Source organism: Callithrix jacchus, chromosome 2, assembly GCF_049354715.1.
Source record: "Callithrix jacchus isolate 240 chromosome 2, calJac240_pri, whole genome shotgun sequence".
Classification (NCBI taxonomy): domain Eukaryota; kingdom Metazoa; phylum Chordata; class Mammalia; order Primates; family Cebidae; genus Callithrix; species Callithrix jacchus.
This window is the reverse complement of record NC_133503.1, coordinates 122,595,108-122,612,493: the sequence shown is the minus strand read 5'-3', so window position 1 is coordinate 122,612,493 and position 17,386 is coordinate 122,595,108. Positions and strand designations below refer to the sequence as shown.

The window sequence follows — 17,386 nt, the reverse complement described above, 5'->3', positions numbered from 1 at the left end:
ACAATATTTTAAATCAAAATGATCTGATTTTTCTAAGGGAAATTTCTATAGATCCTGTTTAGTTGCAGAGATTGCAATAGAAGCCCCTGAATGGGAAAGAACATACATTTTGATACTTTCATTTTAACAGGTAAGACAAATTTAGTAATCGGTGTATCTTTTAAAATATATGACTTAAAACTTAGAAGCAAATAGAAACTTGCTTATAGTTGAAAGAGGAAGTGTGACATCAAATGGTTATTTAGTAATTCTCAATACAATAATTTATGATTACATTACAATAATATACCTTCGTTAAGATGAAAAACATATATTTATCTGCATGTGCTTATGTACATTTTCCGCTTACTGTGTAATTTTTTCTGTTGCCAAATTCAGGGCATCCAGATGCATTTGAGCCAGCCGTAATCCAGGAAATGTCAAAAAAGCCCCAATGAGTGAACAGAAAATAGCCAGGAAAAATTTGAAAGTAAGTTTTGAAACAGGACTCCTAAAAATAAAATTTTTTAAAAAGCCGATAAATATTTATAATTAACTTTCAAAGAATTTCCTTTCTTCTAATAAATTATCTTACAAGTCACAATAACAGTAAAACAAAGCAAATTTCTACAAAAAGATTGCTATTATTCAAGTATCTATAATGAATTCTGGTGAACTGTAAACTAAACTAGGCATCTCTTTAGTCATGGTCACAACAACCTAACCTACACATTCAACAGGGAATTGACATATGACATGGATATAAACTTAATCTCTGGAGGGAGAAGAATTAAAGAAATGCAAATTTACATAAGAATTCTATGAAAGATACTAATTTTATATAAAATTTTTATAATTCTATATAAAATTATGAGTAAGGATGTTTCTAGAAGTAACAGTCCAATTGTTTAAATTAGTAAAGAGTCCAAACTCTTTACTAATTTAAAACCAACTATTCATAGTAAATACTGCTTTATTAAAAATAGAAAATGTTAAATTTAATAATGCTTAATTTTTCAAAAACTTACTGAGATTCTAAACCTTGCTTTTCAAGAAACTGCATCGCACTGTCTGAAAAATTTGTAAACCCTGTAAGAAAAAAAAAAGATTACTCTTATCACAGATGTGAAACACAGACTCTTTCTGTGGAAATAAAATGCTAGAAAATAGAGCATCTTAAAGTTTGAAGTGACTAGCTTAGCTCTTTCATGTGTTAATTAGTATGCCATAATGCAATAAAATTTGGTTATTAGCAAGAACAGTCTTTGAAAACATCCCTTTGATATCTGTACATTCCATGAATGTGCATAAAATTTGCATTAATTCTTTAACTATGTGAGTAAACTTTAGCATTACAGAAGCTTATTTAACTGTAAGGAAAAAATGAGACAGTATTATTGGAAAAAATCAATTAAAAACTTACTAAAAGAAAAGCAAAAAAAGATCTTAATTAAGAACAATAACGGTTAATTACTTAGAACATTAGAGTATATACTTCAAACTTAATTTTAAGTATTTATCAGATATAAAACTTAAATACTGAGGTCAAAAATATTAACACTAGATAAAGCAAAGTTGATTTTTAAAGTTGTATGAAACTAGTACCTGTTTCAAGTCCAAATTCCAGATAATTTTCTGTTACAATCAACACTGCCATTGCTTTGACAAAGAAAAAAAATCCAAAGGTGACACAAACAGATCTTTCACCACCATCTTCTACTTTAAAATAGTGTGTAGTTAATGAAAATAGAACTTTGCTGCAGAAGGAAAAGTTCAGGAAAAACCACAATAACTTTATGGGAGCTATACACAATAATCTTTATAGGACCTGATTCCAATAAAATTTGACTACATTTATTTCGATTCTACAGTGTGCTGATCTACAAGATACTCTTTAAAGGACCTGAAAATCTAACAAAAATCTAGAGTCTTCTGGAAAATAAGACATAAAAACAAAGCGAATCTAAGTGGAGTTGATAACATCTTTAAATTAAGGAAAAGAGCACCCAGAGACTAAGTTGTAGCTAGGGAATATATTTCTAGTTTATCTGACTCAAATTTTACTAGAAGATTATTTCAAGATTTTTATGCAGTATGTTCTCAGTGACACGAAAAGCCAGGGTAGAGGCTCTTCTTGAGAACTATCTTTATTAGGCATGTCTGTTAAACCAGTTTACATTTATAATTAAACACATAACACAAGACTTATCTGTAATAATCCAATAAGTTAAAATTTTAGAATTTTACTAATACCTATTGTTGATCTGTGGTATGAAACTAAGTGTCTGAGATCATCACTTCACATTAGTATTAAAATCTTTAGAGAAAACAAGTTCCAACTAAGTATTCAAAAACAGCCAAAGTTTCAACATGTTCACCTATTAAAATATACTGAAGAGATTATCTTATCTGAACCACCCCAAAACACACAAATATTGATTCAATCAAGATTAAATCAGTGCATGGCCCAAAGCTAGAACTCCGATCTCCATTATACAGCAAATAGTTCTCCTTGAAATCACAAAACAAACAAAATAAAGCACTTGGCAAACAAACCTAGAAAAGCAACCTTTACATAAACTTTATGTCAAGCATGGAAAATAACAGTTATCATTTAGTACTTGCCACACACTGAGCATTACCAATTAACTTTTAATTCTTACATTAACCACATTATTATTGCTACTTTACAGACATTTTTTAAAACTCAGAAACAACAACAACAACAACAATGTGGGCCGGGGCAGTGGCTCACACCTGTAATCCCAGCACTTTGGGAGGTCAAGGTGGGTGGATCACCTGAGGTCAGGAGTTCAAGACTAGCCTGACCAATATGGCAAAACCCTGTCTCTACTAAAAATACAAGAGCCGTGGTGGCACACACCTGTAATCCCAGCTACTTGGGAAGCTGAGGCAGGAGAATCACTTGAACCTGGGAGGTGAAGGTTGCAGTGAGCCAAGATTGCACCATTGCACTCCAGACTGGGCAACAAAAGTCAAACTGTCTCCGAAAAAAAAAAAAAAAAAAAATCTGTGGCTGAGAGGCAAACGTAAAAACCTCAAAATCACAGCTAGTTTAAAGGAAATTGAGATTTAAAACTAGATAGTCTTGATCTAGAATGTGTGTGCCTATCAATTGATTATATTGCCTCTAAAAAACTCTACACAGCTCCTAAGTAAATATGGTGCCTTTAGCAGTAACACATGAAAATTTTCAAAACAGAACTGCCCTGACAGAAGTAAAGAATTAAGACATTCTCATAATCAGAAGAATCCTTATTCAGGAAGGGTTGGGCTAAAATAAGAACTCTTACTGCTTCTTAACAGGATGTTGTCTTTTGTTGACCTATTTAAAAACGGCTAATATAGTCATTAATGCTTTCCTATTCTTATGGTACCTAGGGTACTGGATAAAAATGTAGAGTTACAGCCACTTCAGCTATGGGCATGTACCTCAAAGTAAACCAACCTGAAGATAATGAGAAGAACTTTTTAACATTATTCAAGTGGAACTTGAAGTAACTCTCTACTAGAATGTAAACTCTAAGAGATCAAGGCTTCTTGTCTCTTGTTTATTGCTGTAGTCAGACTACCAAGAACAGTGCCTGGCACATAGTAGGTGCTCAAGCCATAAGGAAATCTTGCCATAGAAATATTTTACACAGTTTAGGTAAGCTGAAATAGTATTAGTTCTGTGCTTTAATCATTAACTAGAAGTTTTGAATAACAACACTTTACCTCAGATAATTTACTTGAAGGCCAAAACAATCAACTTCTTTAGAAAAAGTTCTAGTCTGAGACCTGTTTTTACTGGAGATAGATAAAGTGAAAATTATTTATTACTCATCTTTGTAAATATAAAGTATTTTCTGGGTTTTATAAAGGTTAAGACTTTGTTCTCCTAAGGCTTAAAAGTGGCTAGTGTCCCTTTAAAATGTAAAAACAAACACCATGTCTAGGAACGGCCAATCTTTAGCCACCAATTCCTGGGACAACCAGACCCTCAGAATAATGAGTGATAGAAAATATCTCCTTTTCACACAAATCTCTGCTTTTTTCTCAAATACCATGATTCAAGATAAATAAAATACTTTCTCAACTTTGTTTTCCTAATTACATATTTGGTAATAGCATTATTTTCTTTGAAAAAGTATGGTCTTACATGCTACCTTATAGATCAAATCAACTTTCATGGGCTAGCCTGGGTAGGGATAGGAACATCATATATAGATAGCATTATTTCTCTAAGAAAGGATTATTTTATTTGCAAGCATTTTATAACACAATCCACATTAAGTTGGAGTTACTATCTAAAAATTACTGTACTGGGAACTGATTGCAATTTTTTAATATATCTCTTTATGGACTATTATAAAGGTATTACTTATAATACTGTTATTTTGTAAATTAAGTACCAGTTTATTTCTAAGACAATACGAAATCAGATAATAAAAGCTAGATGATAACCCTTGAACTTTCTGATTAAAAAGACCTCTGCAGGTTAACATATTTGCTATAATGAAAATATGATTTAGGACCTCAAAATACTTATGTAGAGCTTCAGCATACACATTCTAAAGACATTTATTTACCAGTAGGTTATTTTCATTCCGACTGTCTTCTTACATTCACCATAACTCAAAGTTACATATAATGGCCAAGTATTTGAACAATTCTCTTCTTTAATGTAATATGTAAAAATACTTCACAACAAATATTCACATACTGCCCCCAAATATTCAACACCCTCTTGCTAAATTTAACCGTAATACTCTGGTTACAGAGTAATAAAGAAATCTGAAACTCTACTGAAGTAAAAAAAATAAAATAAAATAAAAAGCTAATCTACATAATAGACAGTTTGTCCAGGGTATTTAGCATTGTGGGAAAGCTAAATTATTTTTATAACAAGGAATATAAATCTTTATGTCTATAAACTTGCAAAACCAACAATCTCTGTATAGTATAAAGAGTAATATTTATATTCAAGTTCTTTTTTAGCAATGATGCAGTATTTGGTGATGTTTTCATGTGTCACTTCTTCAAAATTCTTTCTAAAATCACCTAACATTATTTTACAAACTTGCACTAAACATATTTGTCAATCTTCTCCCTAGTTTAGCTAACAACTACAAATATTCATTTATAAACATTAAAAGCATACTGAGACACTGCAGAAGTATTCTGTAATATCGAGGTAAAGTAGGATTGTCAAATTTATAGGATGCCAATTTCAATTAAGACGATTAATGGGAGTTTCACAAAAGCACCTTTAGTTTCCATGTAATCCTAAGAAAAAAGTGTGAATTTTTCTAACTTTCTACCACTTAATTGCATACAACTTACCACTATTCTTTTCTTTTTCTATAGGAACATCATTCATTTATGGTCTTATCTCACAGACAAACATTGGTAGTCTACAGCTGCAGTAAAAAGAGTTTCTTAAAACAAAACAACAACAAAAAAAAGGAGAGTGAGGTGGGCGGATCGATCAAGTCTGGGAGGTTATGGCTGCAGTAAGCCATGATTACACTACTGCACTCCAGGCTGGCAAGAGAAACACTGACTCAAAAATATAAAACAAAATAAAATTAGAAAGATTATCCTAGTATTGCAATACTAGGATCCTAATAGTAATCAACAGTCTACAGCTAGGGAACATATAGGTAGGACCTGCCCTACCGTCAATGCAAACCCATCTGATTAGGTAAAACTAAATTGTTTGTAATGAAAACATGCTTCCGATAGGAGCCAGCTATATCTGTTAGGCAGAAAAAAAGGTAAAAAAGCATCCATCTAAATTGTCCCACATAATCTAAACCTTGGAATAATTTTATAATTAACCAAAATAATACATATACTATAGTTTAACTTTACATTATTATTTGAGGTAGTTTAATAAAGAAAAACTACAAAATTATGACTTCCTTGTTTAAACTTTCTAACTTCTCATCTCCTCATAGGAGAAAACAAAGCATTATCCATAGAATACTCTAGGACACAAGTAGTTTTAAAATTGTGCAATTTTTAAAGCATAACCTCACTATATTTATGATTAGTAAGAGATAATAATCGTTTAGTAATAGTGTTGAGACTGTGCTGGCTCATGTCTATAATCTCAGCACTTTGGGAGGCTGAGGCAGGGGGATCACCTGAGGTCAGGAGTTTGATGCCAGCCTGGCCAACATGGTGAAACCCCATCTATACTAAAAATACAAAACTTAGCCAAACACAGTGGCACACACCTGTTATTCTAGCTACTCGAGAGTATGAGGAGGAGAATCACTTGAACCCAGGAGGTGGAGGTTGCAGTGACCTAAGATCATGCCACTGAACTCTAGCCTGGATGACAGTGAGGCTCCATCTCAAAAAAAAAAAAAAAAAAAAAAAAAGTAATAGTGTTGAAGGCCAGATTAAGTGTGAAAAAGATGAAAGCAAATGATAAAGAACAAAAGATCTGATTTTAAATAAACAGGACTACTAAAGCATTTTTCCACACAAATTGTAGTTTTTCATTTAAAATTAGAACATCTAGGTGGCCCATCAATGATAGACTGGATAAAGAAAATATGGCACATATACACCATGGAATACTATGAAGCCATAAAAAAGATGAATTCATGTCCTTTGCAGGGACATGGATGAAGATGGAAGCCATCATTCTTTGCAAACTGACACAAGAACAGAAAACCAAACACCACATGTTCTCACTCATAAGTGGGTGTTGAACAATGAGAACACATGGACACAGGGAGGGGCACATCACACACCCGGTCCTGTTGGTGGGTAGGGGAGCTAGGGGAGGGATAGCAGGGAGTGAGGGGATGAGAGAGAGAGAACATTAGGAGAAATACCTAATATAAATGACGAGCATGGATGCAGCAAAACACCATGGCATGTGTATACCTACATAACAATTCTGAGCGAACTGCACATGTACTTAAAAAGTATTAACAAATAAAATAAAAAATAACAATAAAGATACAAATAAAAGTGGCAATATGCACATTTGCAACAATAAATGATATCAATCTCCTATACTGAAAAAAAAACGTAGAAAATCTGATCAACTTTTTATTTAAAGTTAGGGAAAATTTTACAAGTCTTAGAAACTTTATCTAACCTCAACATTTAACGCATAATTTATGGAACACAAAACACTATTTAGTGTTTAGAATACAGATGCTCAAATTTTCACTCCAGGATATTCAGAATTACATGTTATTTATTCATTTGTCTCTTCTCCAAAACAAAACAAACAAACAGATGAACAAGAATCCAAAGCCGGTGGTTTATTTTACTAGTATGGGTTGAGTACCCCTTATCTGAAAGGAATCAAGTGTTTCTGATTTTAAAATATTTGCATGTATATAATATCTTGGGAATGGGACTCCCAAATTCTAAACATGAAATTCATTTATGTTTCATGTATTTCTTATACAAACAGTCTGAAGGTAATTTTATACAATATTTTTAATAATTCTGTGCATAAAAAAAAATTGACTGCATTTTAACTGTAATCTCTCACAGGGGGCCAGGTGTAAAGTTTTCTACTTCTGCTGTCATGTTGGTAATAAAAAAGTTTCGGATTTTGGAGCATTTCAGATTTTGGATTGTAATGCTTAACTTGTATCAAACAATATAGGTCCATCCATCTTTCTTGGCATTATAAGAACTTACATATTGGAAGAGGACAAAGAAAGTTGAATACAGTTAAACTGCAAAACCATAACTGATCATGGCTGATTTTAAGATACAGCCATGATCTCTAATAGCCTAAATGCCTTAAATCCAGGTTTGAAAAACACTGCTTCATTTTTACTGAAAATGTTTACTAGAATCTATAATGAGACAGTTTCCAACATCTTTACTTACACTGAAAAACCAAATAATATCTTTGGCCAAAAGAGGTATCGAATCATCAGAATAAAATCTCCCCCAAATTATACCTACCACTGAACTTTGTTATTCCAGAATATGAATACTGAAATTACAAAACACATCAACACTAAAGGAAAACAAAATTACATGCAATCTAATTCAGACATGAAGCATGATCTTGCATTTATCACTAATACTTTATAATCCACACCACAAGTGCCTAAAGTGGTATAATTCCTGCATTCTATCTTCATATTGCATACTGGATAAATCTTAAAAAGCAAATATTTATTGAGTTCCATATTAAAACAAAACCTCCCAATAACCCATATGTAATACTATAATCTGGCCACACCCACACGTTCAAGCTTTCATTTTGTAGTCCCCAAATCTCTCCCTCAATCAGAATAGTGTATTTACCATCTCCTGATTGTCATAACCGCAGTGTCTTAGATCATAATCTATCAACTGAACTGCCTTTTTCCCTTCCTCATACCCAATCAAAGGCTCAACAAAAGCTCCACATCCTTCATGATACTCACCATTACCTTCCCTGCCGAGACCATTTTTTTCCTCTTTTGAACTTACTATATATCCTTGCTAATGTTATTCACTTTCCATGCAGTCATATATTATCTTAAACTATAGTGTGACAAAGTTGTAAAAAAAGCATTATCTAGACTTAAAGTGTTCAGCTAAACACTGTACTAGTTCTACTCTTACTAAACTACGTGATCTTCCACATGAAAATTAATTTCTCTGAGTCTCAGTTTCTTCATTTACAAAATATAGCCACTATAATCCACAATCTCACAGGGCTATTTTGAAAATCAAAGATTAAGTCAGCAACAACTTGATGTTTTCTAGATAACTGAATTAAATATTTAACATGTAACACCAAAAATAGGCAATGTACACATAAACATATGGACCAATACAATACAAACAGATAATCATACCATTCCTGATCTTATTTAAATCTTTAAAATTCTGCCCGGCGAAGTGGCTCAAGCCTGTAATCCCAACACTTTGGGAGGCCGAGGCAGGTAGATTGCAAGGTCACGAGTTCGAGACCAGCCTTGCCAAATAGTGAAACTCTGTCTCTACTAAAAATACAAAAATTAGCTGGGCGTGGTGGTGCACACTTGTAATCTCAGCTACTCAGGAAGCTGAGGCAGGAGGATCCCTTGAAGGGATTCAAGGGATTGCAGTGAGGCAGAGGTTGCAGTGAGTTGAGATCGTGCCACTGCATTCCAGCCTGGGCGACAGAGTAAGACTACATCTCAAAAAAATAAAAATAAATAAAAATCTTTAAAATTCTATGATAATTTAACTTAAGAGGTACTAGATTAAGATGTATGTAGGCAGTGATGTGGTATGGGCTGACTTCTATATAGGTGGCAACTGGACTCACAGCTCTCCACCTTGATTGCCTTCCTATGCAGCCAGACCACTCTGACTCCAGCAGAAGACTAAGATTTTGCCTCTGAAGAAACTAAACCAGAGGCACAGGGGAGTTTAGATTTAGTCAGCTGCATTGGAAACAGGATGATTAAGTGAAAGTCTACACACTCAGAGGTAGTACTCACCTTGGAAACGTGTGTAGCAGGTTTGTACACTCCAGGCAGGAGATTAACAGATTCTCCTCTAGAGAAACCAAAAGACTTCAAAGAAAAGACCAATAGACAATGACATTATGGGCTACCTAAGATAAAGCTGGCTTCAGTATTACCAAGTTATTCTTTAGTGAAACTAAATAAGCCTTAATTACATACAGAGCTTCCAATCAGCTTTTAGTGGTCATCTCTTAAAAATGAAAGGAATCCTCAGACATTAAAAAAAGGGACTGGAAAACATTTTCTATAAAAGACCAGAGAGTAAATACTTTAGGCTTTGTGGTCCATATGCAGTCTCTGTAGCATATTCTTTTGCCTACTTTGTTCTCCTAATACTTTAAAAACATTAAAGAACTGCTTGAATCCAAGAGATGGAGGTTGCAGTGAGCCAAGATTGAGCCACTGCACTGTAGCCTGGTGACAGAACAAGACTACTCCCTCTCAAAAAAAGAAAAAAAAAAAGTAAGACAAAAGCTGATGAGAGGATCAATCCAGAACATACAATATCTGACTAACAAAAGTGAGACACAGAAAGAAAATAGGAGAGGAGGGACAGAGGGAAAAAATTCTCAAAGACATAATAAAATAAATTTTCGAAACTTGATATTTCCAAATTAAAGAGCCTACTAAAAGTCAAGTAAAAGAGATGTTCATGAGGTACACGATCATTAATCTTCAGAAAAAGACAAATCAAGAGACAACTGTAAGTTACCTCAGAAGAAAAATAAAGCAAAACCAGGTATATGCAAAAGGTTAAGTATCACCATGATATAGTAATTCTTAATTAGCAATTTTCAAGGTTGGGGACAATGGAGCAATGCCTTCAAAATTATGAAGAAAAATATTGATAATCTAGAATTCTATATCCAACCAAATGCCAAGAACAGATGAGTATAAAATTAAAACACTTTCAAAACTGCAAAGTCTGAAAATAGTTACCTATCTCACATGTGCCCGTTAGCAGAAAATTCTACCAAAACATTTCAACAAATCAAGAAAGAAAAACATTAAATTCTAACAGAAAAGTCAAGGATGGGTAGGACAATGTCCTCAGAAGAAAGTATTTTAAATATTTTTACCTTCAAGCTGAAGATAAGCTTCCAAATGATGAACAGGTTCAATTTTTAGGTCTAAAATGGTAAATTTCTCTCAGATTTAGAATAACAATTTAATAACATATACTTATAAAAGTACTTTTATGGGCTGGGTCCAGTGGCTCACACCTGTAATCCTGGCACGTTGGGAGGTCAAGGTGAACAAACTGCCTGAGCTCAGGAGTTCATAACCAGCCTGGGCAATGTGGTGAAACCCTGCCTGTACCAAAAATACAAAAAATTAGCTGGGCAGTGCGGCACGTGCCTATAGTCCCAGCTACTTGGGAGGCTGAGGCATGAGAATCATTTGAACCCAGGAGGCAGAGGTTGCAGTGAGCCAAGATCATGTCACTTCACTCCAGTCTGGGTGACAGAGCAAGACATTCTCCCGTCTCCATCAAAAAAAGTACCTTATGTTTCAACTTAATTTATAAACTGCTTTAAAGGCCCAATTCTCTTATTAAGAAAACACTGTCTATACCCTAACATCCTGTGATTATTCAAAGATATCTTATCAATGATTTTTTCAGAAGAAAATAAATAGAGATCATATTCCAAGAAGAAATATTTTGTTACCCATATACAAATATGATAAATAGTATCCTATGGAATAAACAGATTTCTCAAAAAACGTTCACAGATTTATTATTATCTTTTTAAAACAGAACACATTTCCACTAAATTAAGTGATTTTTATGTTAACTGAGCTTTTCTATTCTGTGAAAAAAAAGATTCTTTTCCTGACCACTGCTATTAAATAAAATCCCTATTTTTTTCCTATTCAAATAATTAAATCTTCCACATCTGTTTTGCCATAAGGCAACTAAAATACTCAAAATACATTATACTTCACATTCTATATTGCAAAGAAACCTAGAAACTATACCAAGAATCTATTACAGATACACTGAAAACTAAGAATAAGACCTACTAAATAAAAACCTTTTAAAAATAATCTGATCCTATCTTCCAATGTTAAAAAATATTTAACTTAATTTTTAACTAAAATATTTTTCATACTTTCTTAGATACAGAGGTTCCTTTAATTACAGAGAAAAAGAACTTAAAATTCCTTTAGAATATAAGCAAAAAACTACTGTGCATGTTTAAAACGCCATTCCATAAAAAAGCTTACAGCCAGCCTCAACCTAACTGGACTGTAAAGAGAAATAATAGCCAAAAATTTCTGAAAGCATAATACACAAGCTTTATTTAAAATACAAAAGAATCTATCTTTTCATTTCAGAAAATCTTTTATTTTCAGAACAAAATTTTAGTTTCAGAAAAACATTATCACTTTGCAGCTAAAAAGGTCAGACTCAGTTATAAATTAATAAACAGAAATGTCATATTACCCCAACTCCCTATTTAACTCTAGGTTTTTGTCTTGAAATCTCAGTAATATGACAGCATTAGTGTCACCAAAAAAATCTCCAAGTTCATACAAGAAGCAAACTTTGACATAACACACTATATACCCGTCCCTTGGCTCAAATTCAGTAACTCTTGAGTTTCCATTCCTTCTCTCACTAGAACTGAAATCTTATGCAGTTTAATAGTGTCTTGTTTTTCTTTATTAATCTAAAGCAGAACATTTTTGTAAATGAAAGAATATAGTAACTTAGAAACTTTGAAGGAATTTAGAAATGGTGACTCAGTTGTACTAGTTTGCTGCAGTTGTCTATATGCCACAGCAAACAAATGCAACATTTGTGGACCTTTAATTTACATGCAGATCTGAATATTAAATCGGAAAACTTTAGAATTCATTTTAACTTAAACTAGTCACAGCTTTTAGCTTTGAATAAAATTTGTATGCCTGGTAACGAACGAAAATTAAAATTTTTACATAGCCATGAAAACATACATAATAGGGTTTTGTACCTTAAACCTCCACATTGTAAAATACAAGCACTGTGGAAATGTGACTAATGATCCAGGCCTTCAACCAAATATAATAGGACTACTGAGAAGCTTTATCACTCTTTGTAGAATAGCTTTCTTCTCACTCAAATTCACAAAACTGACTCAGTATTACTCTCTGTGCTACAGCTTATTTCTTAGAAAGGTTCTTAGAAAAAAAATCTATGCATTGTGGAATATTTTCATTTTTAAAAGTTTTACTTCCACCAAAGGACCTCTGGCTTTGCAAGCAACATTTTTACCTTTTTCCTTTTCATTTTTTCATAAATGAAAATGATATGCTTCATATTCATAAAATCAGTACACATTTCTACAGTGAATCTAAGACTTCATGGGCCATCATACACGAAAAACATTTACTAGAAATACTCCATCTTTATTGCAAGGCTTTCTTTACCTTTTTCCTTCCCCTATCATGTAACTTGACATAAATGGAATTGGAACACACAGACTTGGTCAGAGAAAATAGAATTAGAAATGGGAAAGAAGAGTAGAGTTGAGAATTAGTTTGGGTTTAGAAGTGAGATTCTAAGCAGGTGTAATAGCTGAAATGAATGAACAACTCAGGTGAAGCAGAAAGCAGAGCTGATGACAAGAGAAGACTTGGTTCTAGGTTTCAGAGTTCAATGTTTTAGGGACATAAATTTTAAAAGTCATTCCTGTGCTTTTTGAACTTTCAAGATTCTGTATAATCTTGAAAAACTTTGCTGTCCTATGTATGTCAAATATAAGTGATGGCACAAATAAAACAAAATGGCCATGGAGGCCAGGCACGGTGGCTCAAGCCTGTAATCCCAGCACTTTGGGAGGCCGAGGCGGGTGGATCACGAGGTCAACAGATCGAGACCATCCTGGTCAACATGGTGAAACCCTGTCTCTACTAAAAATACGAAAAATTAGCTGGGCATGGTGGTGTGTGCCTGTAATCCCAGCTACTCGGGAGGCTGAGGCAGGAGAATTGCCTGAACCCAGGAGGCGGAGGTTGCGGTGAGCTGACATCGCGCCATTGCACTCCAGCCTGGGTAACAAGAGCAAAACACCATCTCAAAAAAAAAAAAAAAAAAAAAGGCCATGGAAATAGAAAAAAATGTCTTCCTTTTAAGTGAACTGATTTTTAAAGTTTTATGTGTCTAATTTGGGGACCACTTCACAAAAAACATTTCATCAGTAACAACTGCAGAGAATTTCTGAATTAACTGAGCTATGTATGACTAAGAAATTAAGCAAAGCTATTGTCCTATGTAATCAATGGAGACATGTGTTTGCCTAATAGAGGTTACTTCTGCTAGATTCCAACCATCCAGTATGAAAGGAAAAACAGGTTATGCTATAACTAAAGATAAAAGATAGGCTATAAACATATTTCTCTCTGGTGTTAATCTGGATAGCTGAAATTTAATTCTTGACTCCTATATGCATTTAAAGGTGGTAGGCAACTTTATCTCATGCTACAGGTTTGATCAAAAAAACAATCACATACCCAAGCATACACACAATTTTACTGGCTTCTTCCCCACCCTCTTTGTGGAGAATCAAAGCTGGCAGAAAGTAGTTTGGCCTGTAAGCTCTTTAGCACTTTCTGTCCATCTGGGATAGGGAGACAGCCAGCTACAGGATTCCTGCAGAGATGTTACTGTTTGATGCCTTTCACAAATGCATTACTTAAAACAATGCAGTCAGTTCACTGCTAAAGACTGCGTGGGACCTTTGCTCTCACATGATTAGGCATTATAGAGTAAAATCAAAGATAAAATTTACTCACATAAACAATATCAATAGCTATTAACAAGTATATTTTTCTAACTTCTCTGGTAGGTATGTATCAAGGGCTCAATCACAATAAAATAAAAATGCATATCAAGTATATGCATTCCCGCATATGTGTAAACCATGAAGAAAGTGAAGAATATTCAATAATAAGTAATAGTGGCAGGGCACAGTGGCTTATGCCTGTAATCCCAGTGTTTTGGGAGGTCGAGGCAGGAAGATGGCTTGAGGCCAGGAGTTTAAGATCAGCCTGGACAATACAGTGAAACCCTATCTGTACAAAACTTAAAAATTAGCTGGGTGCAACTGTAGACCTAGCTACTTTGGAGGCTGGGGCAGGAGCCCAGGCACTCAAGGCTACAGTGAGTTAGGGCTGTGCAACTGCATTCCAGCTCGGGTAACAGAGTGAGACCTTGTTTCTGGGGCACGGGAAAAAAAGCAATAGTTTGGAGATCATCAGAATTCATTGAAGTATGAAAAAAGTAACATGACATATAATCAGCTAGTCCTAATTATCATGGTAAAATATTTTTAATGTGTTTTATATGACTCGATGTCTAGGGATAGGTCTTTATTCTGATTGAATGGTATTTTCACATATTTAATACTATAGAACTAAACAGGAATATTTTATGTGCTTAAATTTAAAATCTGCTCTTGGAGTTAGTGCAACACTGGATATCTAAGGATGTTTCTCAACTGACACACATGATTAGTATTTCTACCTAGTACACTACATACTTTGTGAAGATACTGACTTGTAAGACTTTGTTCTGGCTCTTCTAGTCTAAATTATAACTAATCAATCCAAAAGAGGCAACAGAAAGGTAGTACGCTGGTGATGAAATGTCAAATTATGTATTTTAAATGATATCCACTCAACAGGTTTAAAAGACGGTGATGTAGTCTCCAGTTAAATATTAAGATGTAAGACATGCACTTCCTCTGCTCATTGTCACAATCTAAGTAAGCCACATAAGAAAGTCAGAACCCTCATGAACAGAGAATAGAAAAAGACAACAGTAAGTAAATAAATAAATAATCAACAAAATTTTGAAAGATGGTAAGTGAACAGACAAGCAATAACCAATTGATTTAGGTTTCAGCTTTCTCTGCTGTGCTTGATCTGCAAGGGGAGGAACTCAATAAGAAAGCCAATTCATCCATCAGAAACCTGGTAAAAGTCAAGAACTGAAGACACAAGGTCCTTTGATACACAGTGGGGAGGAATGGATAAAATAGGAAGACTGATTAAAGTCTGTACTGCAGTTCCTAATACTTCCCAGATCTAGCTGGTTTTGGTGGTGTGTGCCTGTACTCCCAGCTACTCGGGGGTCTGGAGTGCAAGAAAAACTTGAGTTCAGGAGTTAGAGGCTGCTGTGAACTATGATCATACCACTGCATTACAGCCTGGGCAACAAAGCAAGACCCCATTTCTAAAAAAAAAATTTTTAATGCAGATTAAGCATATCAATTACTTTTTATCTCTTCCTAAATTCCACTGAAATGATGGTAAAGGAATCTGCTTCTATGGACATAAATAAAGTAAGAGAAAAAGCAATAAAATTTTGGAAGCTAGAAAGCAGATTCAACAGAACAGAACAAGGAAGCTGAATTCGAAAGTCCAGAAGAAATCTGACTTTAATTCAGATGAGATTGGGTGTGTCCAAGGTGGTATGGCTGTAGACACAAATAAAATAATTCAAAACAATTTTCTATAACTCAAGAACATGAGTTCACAGACTGGTAAAGTCCTAACACAGGGGATGAAAACAGAAGAGTTTGAAGTTGAAGTAACGACATGTACAAATAAACAATGCAAATGAAAAATTAAGGCAAGTATTCATCTGTGAATGTTTACATGATCATAACATAAACATGGAATACTGTTCTAAAAACATGACATCACTACATGTGGAAGATAAAATAAATGGAAAATGATCAGTGGCAGCCCAAGGATATGCTTGGGCTTAATCCTTATTTCCAAAGTAAAATGCCAATAGTTAAAGCCTAAAACTAAAATCAAGGAATGGCCTTGAGAGTACACGGAAATATTAAAGTAAGTATCAAACAGAGAAAAGCTAGAAGTTGTCTCTGAAGAGATGAAAAGGAAGAAAAGATTAGGGAACATATTTAATTCTAATAAAAATGAGAAAACAATATCTCCCAGTAGTAAAAGATACGAGTTTTCAGATTTAAAGGGTAAATCTAAAACTTAGCGCAATCGATAAAAAAATCAAAAACCAAAAGAATAAAAAGAAAAACCTTCCAGAAGGTGTACACATGAAGCTTTTTTTTTGTATATACAAAAAGCAAAAGGGCAACCAATTTTTCAAGAGACTTCAAGATTCTGAGGAAAACCTATTTCTTTCTTAGAAGTTTCTACTGAGCCAACATTTTCTATCAAGCGTGAGAGAAAAAACAGAGGTAATTCCAGGCAAGCAAGATTTCAAAAGACAATTCGGCACCCTTTCTAAGGACACCATAGGAGAATGTACGCTGCCAAAAAAAAAAAAAAAAAAGAGAGAGACAGAGTAAACCAAGGAAAAGGAAATCATAAAATCCAGAAAGGGATAGAGGGAATTCTTAGAAGACAGTGAAGAAAGTCCCAGGATACTAGCTATGCCGGAAGTGTAGAAAAGGGGGGGCTCCAGAAGGATATATCCATGCGGAAAGAAAAAGCAGAAATGAAGTATCTGAACTATTGAGGTTCTACCAATTCTTTGGAAGAGTTCATAGTTTCCACAATTACAAAAATAAAAAATTATTTAAGGAAGGTAATAATACACTTTAATGCCTGGCTGTAAATAATATTTTCATAAGTATGACATGGTAAAACTGACTAGAAATTTCACAAAATGTTATCTCTATTTTGGGAGAAGGGAAGAAAAGGGAAGAGGAAGAAAGGTACAATAATATATATATAGTACCATTATCACATAATATTTAAATACAAAGAAGGAATTCCCAAAAGAAATGCCTAAAAAAGGTGAAAGCAGCTAGACTTGGATAAGAAAGAAAAACGAGAGCACTAGCATTTTTCTTATATTTAGCTTTTTAAATGATTTGTCTCTATTACTTTGAAAATATTTTCAAGTATATAAAAAATTTCAATAAAGCAAAGTT

At 33.8% G+C, this 17,386-nt stretch overlaps 1 protein-coding gene across 7 annotated transcripts in view; it reads right to left on the bottom strand.

The window, feature by feature from the left end:
• Positions 1-17,386, bottom strand: part of TMEM161B (transmembrane protein 161B) — a 76,308-nt gene that overhangs the window by 10,456 nt on the left and 48,466 nt on the right. For 6 of the 7 annotated variants that reach the window (XM_035291231.3, XM_002744775.7, XM_008991843.5 and 3 more), the window contains 3 exons: positions 1,585-1,736; positions 1,008-1,068; positions 350-490 (listed from right to left, as the gene is read on the bottom strand). In XM_035291231.3, coding sequence (XP_035147122.1) covers positions 350-490; positions 1,008-1,068; positions 1,585-1,736 — 354 coding nt within the window. The remainder of the gene's footprint in view (positions 1-349; positions 491-1,007; positions 1,069-1,584; positions 1,737-17,386) is intronic. The other variant, XM_035291240.3, reaches the window with a different exon arrangement.